Source organism: Antedon bifida, chromosome 1 (assembly GCF_963402885.1).
Source record: "Antedon bifida chromosome 1, ecAntBifi1.1, whole genome shotgun sequence".
Classification (NCBI taxonomy): domain Eukaryota; kingdom Metazoa; phylum Echinodermata; class Crinoidea; order Comatulida; family Antedonidae; genus Antedon; species Antedon bifida.
In genome coordinates, this window is record NC_136226.1 from 7,551,755 (window position 1) to 7,560,590 (window position 8,836).

At 29.9% G+C, this 8,836-nt stretch overlaps 1 protein-coding gene across 1 annotated transcript; it reads left to right on the forward strand.

Annotated features, from left to right (window-relative positions):
• The first annotated feature begins 1,374 nt into the window (after positions 1 to 1,374).
• On the forward strand, positions 1,375 to 4,226 carry LOC144853316 (homeobox protein Hox-B4-like). Its single transcript, XM_078711116.1, has 2 exons — positions 1,375 to 1,829; positions 3,651 to 4,226. Exons 1-2 carry the CDS (start codon positions 1,385 to 1,387, stop codon positions 3,971 to 3,973), a joined length of 768 nt encoding a protein of 255 aa, XP_078567242.1. The 5' UTR covers positions 1,375 to 1,384; the 3' UTR covers positions 3,974 to 4,226.
• Positions 4,227 to 8,836: the final 4,610 nt, after the last annotated feature.

Genomic DNA, 8,836 nt, shown 5'->3' on the forward strand with positions numbered 1-8,836 from the left:
GTCCTATATCAAACAAATTTAATCTTTTCTAATGAATTAGTTACACGAAAAAAAAATGTATTTTCAGGTAAGAGTGAGAATTCAATGTTGTTTCATTTAAATTTTAAATAGGATATTTAAAACATTCTTTACATTTGTTAATGTTCTTTAGCAAACAAATATCATCTTTTCGAATGAATTAGTTCCACGAGAAAAAAAATTGTATTTTTAGTGAAGAGTGAGAATTCATTTTGTTTCATTTACATTTAAATTGGATATTTAAAATATTATTCTTAACATTTTTGAATGTCCTATTTAGTATGGTGCATTTAAAATCCTTTTGCAATTGTGTTATTGGATATAAATACATTTAGAACAATACAAGTTAGCCTAGACTTACCCCAAGTATTTTATTGTTTCTTTATCTTTCTATAAAGCACATTATAGTTATGACACGCCATGTATGCCAAATGTAAGCAGAGGCTTACAGTATTTATTGCTTATAAATAATGTTCATAAAGCCTTCCATAGTACAGGAGGGAATAATACAACGTTTGCGATGATCAGATGATCACTGTCCTAAACAAACTGCAAATCACAAATACAAAGATGAATATACCTCAATGTAATTGATTTTTTTTGTCCTATATGCCACGCCTAACGTATTGAACACACATATCAAGTCTTTCATCCTAAACTTCCATTGAGAAAACACAAAAAGCAATTGTTTAATATGTGTGTAATTGCGTTGATTTATATAAAACAAGCACGAAGACATACAAGTATATAATTAAACAAAATTAATGTAAAAGGGGTTGGCTGACGATTGCCAAGGTCATCCTCCCAACATTCAACATGTAGAACACGTTATTCGCGCCAACATAATGTCTGTGATAATCAAAAAACGTATTATTTGACACCATATTTCGTCTTGAATTAAACACAAACTCCCAAGTTGGTAGAAGACTGTGTGCGTACGTTTTTATTCGATAATTAAAAAAAATATATACTCAAGGCCATGACTTGTTTTGTTGCCCGTAGAAATAAAAATAGGAGGAGCATTTTCAACATCCCAAATAATAGTCTGTTTAAAACACAAAAGAATATAAACGACAAGGATATTATGCATAATATAAATAGACTCGGTGGACCCGCAGGAATTATTCTCAAACTATGGCGCCGTATCTTAGCAATGATAGGATGAAGTGATTCGTTGCCTGCGCTATCTTCACACCTTACCGATTGGCTACCGGTTGTCACGTGCACCGAGTAAAAAAGGCAGACAACTTCTAAAACAGAATTTATCTACCATGACTATACAGTAGAACCAAAGAGTTGAATATATATATCTACAGGTAAAGAAGGATTTTCTCACAAATTGGGATCAAAGTGGCAGAGAGTAAACATGAATTCATTTCTAAGCTCAACATCGCACGGTATAGATCCAAAGTTTCCTCCGATCGAGGAGTACTCGCAGTCGAACTATATACCAACTGGACAACTTTACGGAAGTCAATACTCCCCTTTTTCGTCGCAACATTCAAATCAGTCATGTAGTTATTCGCCTTACACATCGATGGCCACTCCATCGTATGAACAGTGGTATGCAGATTGTAACTACAATCAGTTAAACTCCAGTCAAACAGGGTTTGCGTTTAGTGGTACTGATGTAGCAACGGCAACACAATGGAGCCATAAGTCTCCATTTCAACCTACGGTACCAAGCGTCTCACAATCATGTGTTGATACGGCAGCTACATTTTTTAGGAGCACAAGTCAAAAGGCAACAAAGCTAGTAGATAGCCAACCCCGTCTTTACCCGTGGATGAAACGGCTTCATGTGAATCCAGGTAAGGCTAAGATTGGAAAAATTTCAAACAAAATGTATTGTTGTTGCCAACATTCGTTATCATTCTATTTTGTAGAAAAACTGTAGTAAGTCTGTATTTAAGAATCATCCTATAATCAAAATATCAATCCTAAAATCAAAATATAAACTTTTAATAAAAATTGCTTTTATTTTTAAGTTTTTAAAACCAATTATTTAAAAGCATATTTGAGGCATGCTTTAAGGTTATTCATTTTAACAACTTAAATTAGAATTCTAACTGAGCACAATTGTTTAAATAGACAAAAAATGTGACCTCACTTAAAAGTACAACAAGCATAACGATTCCAGTGCTCTCCACACAATATAACAACATGTCCGTAGTATCATAGGACACTTCTGTAATACAGCAGGGTTTAACATGTGATGGCTGTATCATGTAAGGTTATATTAACTTATATCATGGAATTTGCATATGATGCTAGCAAATTCAGATACCATGTCGAGAAACGGCAACAAAACAATATATGCACTTACTAAATCTAAATTTAGAGGAAACAATTATGTATTGTTTATTTCAAGTTATTTTCTTTTAATGAAAGTAAAAAAATAAGTGTTATGTAGATAATGAACGTAATACATGAACCGGGATCACTATATTGACAACGTGATAAAATTGAACTGTATGCGTAAAGCTTAACGTGTCATCAAGTAACGAGGAGTGAAATCGAGCAAGACTTCAAAAGATGCCGCTGGTTACCGTACAATTCTCGGACATTAGGTCTATGTATAGGCACCATTTGTTATTCTATTGACAATAAATATTTAATTATTAATATATTAACATGACACTATAGCAGTGATACAATATATGCAAACAAGCATTTGTGGTTCCAAATTTAATCCACTACTAATGAATAATATATAATTATAATTTTTCCAATATAAAGTTAATTCTAGTTAAAATATCTCTCATAAAAACATATACAAAAATTGGAGGTCTATACCATTTTATGTTCTGTCAATAAATATTTCAATTTTATAGATAGAATGAATCTTGAAATGCATATTATTAGTACTAAAAATATTGACGACGATTTTAAAAATTGTATTAACTCAAGAGTTGAAAATAAAATGAGCTATAATTGATAAAGGTGTATTAAAATCAGTATCATCATCCTTGTTATACCATAATACATTATCCTATACTCATACTTCTTTTTTGTAATTGTGATATTATTTCCATCACCACAACAAAAATGTAATACCATCATTGAAAATATACACATGTTATTATAATAATGTGTAGGTAATGATGGATAAAATAAGTCGGTGTTTTGAACATTGTCGCTGTTTTACAAAGGTTCATGTTATTATACACTAACATATTAAATCACTATTTAATTTCATAAGAAATATTAGAGGTGATTATTCTTTAAGGTTCTATTAATTACTAACTAATTAGTGCTAATTCCTCCATGATAATAAATATTAATAATAATGATATTTTTCTATATTCTATTTCATTATTTGGCAATTTATTTGGGATGTATGGCTTATGCTGTTAACTTCTAAACATCATTGAAGTTCATGAGACGATTGAAAAAATAAAACTCGAACAAATTCATGATTAAAAAGCATAATTATTTTACTGCATAATGAATGTCTGTTTTATCCAACACAATAACCAACTTCTTTAACAATCGTATGCGTATGATGTCGTTATAACAAAAGAACGTACTTTGTTTAGCAACAAAAGTGCACGATTGGTGTTAATTAAAACAGTCGTTCCAGATTCGAGATGCGTGTTTCTCACTGAATCCCTAATTTTTATTCCCTGTAGGTCTGATGGCCGGTTTGGCGGGAATGGAGGCCAAGCGATCAAGAACATCATATACTCGACAACAAATCCTCGAATTAGAGAAAGAATTTCATTTTAACCGGTACCTTACAAGGAGACGACGCATTGAAATCGCGCAAGCGCTCGGACTCTCAGAAAGGCAGATCAAGATTTGGTTCCAAAACAGAAGAATGAAATGGAAAAAGGACAACAATCTACCAAATACTAAAAACACTAAATCGGTAAATATTAGTTCACGGACAGCTAATTCGTCTACCGTCCAAGATTCAACAATCGGTACAAAATTAATGGATGATAAAAAATAATACACTTATGGGGGAAACAGAAGAAAATCCAATTTGACTATCTCAGGCATTTTCATTTATCAGGGTAAGGCGTTTGAGACTGAGATAAAGCAATATTAAATTATTATTATTATATTAAGACTTTCATTATTTTATGTTACGAGACTTGTTATGTATATACTTGTTACAATTTAAAATCACGTGGGTTAATTATGTTGCATGGTTATCATAGATCATTTACTTTGTTTCTTTTCTCATCTTTCATCAACAACAACAACAAAACAAACAATAACAAATTAAAGATTCAATAGAACATGTATTATTGATGCACGATTACTATATTACATTTATTTTGGGAGAAAGAATCTTCATATTGAAGAGTAAAAACGAAATTGAAATTGTGAAAAGTTGTTTCCATTGTATTAAGAATTGCGGAATGAGAGAAACAAAATGTCTCTGCTAAGATAATATGAATGGGATACAACTATTCTGAATGGAATAGTAATTATATTAGCTTGTGTATCCAATTAACAGATTTGGTTAAATTTCAATATTAAAAAAATTATCTTTTACACACAAGAAATAGCAAAGTTCTGTGAAAAAAATGTAATTTGTCGTAATTTTTTACATATTAATTGTTCTCAAAAGAAAGTTGCGAATACAAAATAATACTTTTAAGCATTATTTTGTATTTAAATAATAACAATTAATATTTATTGTAATAATTATGTGAATATCCTGTAACAATAATGTTCAATAAACCATTAAAAAACATTTCCGATCGAAAATTGTTGATTAGGATTAACTGATAGTGCCTCTTACCAAAATGCATATTAATGCAAATTAAAATTCACTAATATTAGTATTCTTTGATACCAACAATATATATATAATAAATACAAAATGTTTGGTTTATTAAAAATATTTTTCTGTATGTTCAACCTAATCATTAGAATAAAATGTATACGTTTCAAAACCAAAAAAGCTGATTTATCATTGTGGATTTTACAGTCAGTTTTCTTTTTTTCAATCAGCTAACTTCAAACGGAATTATTTGTCTTTCGTTAGGGTTATAAATCAACTATACTGACTTATTCATCACGTTTAGTATGAAAACAATCTATCAGGTGTAATTTTTTATACATTTTTATTACTTTTATTAGTTTTTAAAGAGAATTCCTAATGTGTGTAATAACAGAAATAAAGTAGAAAAATATTGGTAAACTAAAGGAATATTTTTTTTGTGAATAAGGAAATGATACTGTGGTATAAGTAAAGGTCAAGCGGCATTATAAAATTGGAAAATATTTAAACGAGAATTTGAAAGAGAGATGCCTCTTTTAACATGCCTATATCATACTACCGTAATCTGTTTATTTTTATTCAGATTTGTTTGTCAAACACATAGATCGAAACGATAAGGAAATACCAACAGGTTAAAAAATCGCTTGTAAAATCAAATTAATCAAGAAAAAGAAATTAACCAACTCATGAAACAATGTTCAACATTGAAACAATTCTTAAATAGGCCTAAGTGTTGAAATAATTTAAAATAAGTATTCATTATTTTACATGTATGTGCAATTTCATGAATCGAAAATATTGATTCATTTTAAGAAAGGAATTGTGTTTTATCATAAATTATAGTCAATGTTAATAACCGAACTGTTTCTAAATGAATATGTATTTCTGAGGTATGAACTCAATGTTTCATTTAATTTTAGAAACATTAACATGGAATGTGTGTAAATTGTTGTTAAAATATGATTTAATTGATTTTGTATAGTTTAAATTTCAACTTGTTTTTTGTTTTCTTCAATCTAATAGAGAAATAAGTTATTTAAATTCTGTTTAAAATGTTATCAATGATTTATTAAATAAATTTCGATTAATTGATTTTGGTTTACTTTGTAATGTTTTAGCAAACTGTTGAACATCTCCATTTACTTACTCAACAACAATATTTCTATTATTTTGTAGTAAAATATTTTAAAAGAACAAAACACTATTATGGCATATTTAATATATTTTCAAAAGAAAAGTTTTAACTTCTTCGAATAAGAAATGTATTAGTGTATTTGTTTTTTTCATTTGAATTTATTCTTCATTTTGCAAAGTATTGTTTCATAATCACAGGGGACCATTTGACCATTATTTAATTAAAATGTATGTGGAATCAATAAAGAGTGATGCTTTTATGCATGGAAACTCTTGTACTTTTCCTATTAACTAAATGTTTATCAGGCATACTTTCCTTTAGTCAAACTATGCCTTATGTGTATTGCTAAAGAGCTCTATAATGAGCTACTAATCTTTTGATCACAGTGTCAAATAACCTAATAGGCTAATTCAAATGTTTATTAATAACTATTAGGTAACGCCAATAAAATTAACACAAAAAAGCATGCGTTTTGATTTTTAAAACAATTAATTTAACTAATTCATATTTCATTACGTGATATAATAGTTATAAATAACTATTAAGTTTAATTGTAAACAATTGAAAAAATAACACTTATTATTTGAATAACTAACAAATCCAGCTCTTCTTCCTTCGGTAGAAACTAAACAATACTATGATGATTGTAGAATGAAATGAATCTCGACTTTATTAATATAAACTATTTCAAATTCAATATATATTCAAAGTCTGTGTCTCGCGGGAGGAGAGATCATCCTTCACTTATGGTTCCCTGTGTCTCGTAACAGATCTATTTCGTTAAGCCTCATTACACTCACAGCCTGCCGCACCATATGCGCGGACATGCGTGTCTGCTAACTTAATATATACGCCAATTCACTGCGTGCTTGCTGCCTGGAGAATCAACATTATTGAGTGATTTTTCTTCCTAAAATGCTTCAAATTTAGGATTCAATATACAGATATCATTACACTAAAAATAATAAGGAATATATTTTAAATAAAACTGAATTCATGAACTATCAAGATACTTTGGAAAATAGAAAATTCATAGCATAAACAAAAGCAATCAATGAAATATAACCAGTAATAAAATTATAATAAAATAAATAATAATTAAAATAATTTGTTCACATATTTTTATTGGGGATGATCTTTTATTATTGCTTCACCTAATACATTTGAATTAACACAATCATACCCATGGGTTATAACTAAAAAATATCCACCCTCCCTAACTTCCTACCTCATTCAATATGAATGACGACACACACGTAATATTTACGTGATTTACAATTTGATTTACTTTATTTCTATATTACTAATTGCTGTAAATTACCGTTCGTTATTTGTTTAAAATAATTTGTAATATTAAATTATGATAAATTGCATATAGAATTATCATTGTTATAGACTCATTGTGTTGACGCCTACACATCTAAGATGAAAGTGAACGCGCACCATTACCATTGCGTATGACGATTATGTCTAAACGCTTGGTGTCTCCCAAAGTTCTAACTCGATCAAGGCCAGGCGTGATGACGGTAGAACGTTATCGCAAATAATCCACGGTATATAATCCACAGCATTAATAATAAATATATTATATCTAAATCTTTCTCATGTCTTTCGATCGAGCGGAGGTATACCACTGTCTACTTTTGTATATAGTAATTGTGTGTGCAATGTTCTTTTCTTTTTATATATTTATTAACCATCATTGTCATGTCGTCAACTTTTCTTTTATACCTAAAAAGACAATGCAATTTACCTTATCTAGTTATTTTTATATAATTTATAATGCAATTTTGAATTTGATTTAAAGTTCTAAAATAATGTATATTTTTTAGTTTATCGTGAGAGATAGGCTTACGGAGTAATAAGAGATGACTAAATAGTGGTAGGCCTATATTAAGTAGTATATTGGTGACGTCATCATACTCCACCGTGCGCATAAGCTTTTGAAAAACAAGGACTAATAATTAATCAATGACATTGATTCTAGAACGAACATTCAGAACACGTATTAATCCGACGTATATTTGGGTGTTAGTTGAATATTGAAGAAATATACATTTAAGAAATAAACATATTGATCATTGATGCATAACGCGTCTTACTACGCGTGCGGATTACACAACGCGTCATTATCTAACACTTAATACTCCCATGGAATACCAGGATTAATGAGCGTAACCAAACAGTAAACGCAATGTGTGCCATGTCTGCGTCCCAAAAACTTAATTGATCGAGGTTGCAAAGAAAGGAGGCCGATTTTTAAAGAGTTTTCCCAAGTTGAAGAGGAAAGATGCTCGCCTAGAAAGACCCATATTTTCTCTTAATCATTAATATATTGTTGTTAGAATTGTTGAGAAGTATACGATTAGTATTAAAACCAGTTTATAGATATTTTACTGCTAAAGTAGGTCTTTTGGATAAATCTCAGTTGCGTCTCAAACCATATAAAAAGCAACAATACAAATGTAATGGTACATGACGTGCGAAATGTTAATTTTTCCCAAATTCCCGCCACTTGACACATTGGCTCTTCTTCGTGTCACCCTGACTAAAAACCCCTTGTTCAACCGTTTCTCTCTACCGAAAGTTGTATTACGGAAAAAAATATTACTTTTGCTCAGCAAAAACTTAGAAGTTCACGTGCTGTCATCAACCTTTGATCTTACCGAGGTATGTTCTATAGGTAAGAAACGAAACAAGTTTACCGCTAGGATAATATCGGTTGGAAGAAGCATATAACGTGCCATTTAATGTGATTGATTTCATTTTGATTGCGGTATGTTTGTAAGTGGTTATTTTCTATTGGTTATGGTTCAGTGAGTTGAAATTCAAAACAAAGAAGAGTACGTACCGGGTGGGCTGGTTCAATATGATACTAATTTCTGAATTATTAAACATATTTTATACAAAGTTGGACGGGTAGGCCTATAGTTTACGTACTTTTC

Coding starts and splice junctions, on each gene's coding strand:
- LOC144853316 (XM_078711116.1), top strand. CDS start 1,385: ATGAATTCATTTCTAAGCTCAACATCGCACGGTATAGATCCAAAGTTT. Junction 1,830..3,650: donor ACGGCTTCATGTGAATCCAG/GTAAGGCTAAGA, acceptor TATTCCCTGTAG/GTCTGATGGCCGGTTTGGCG.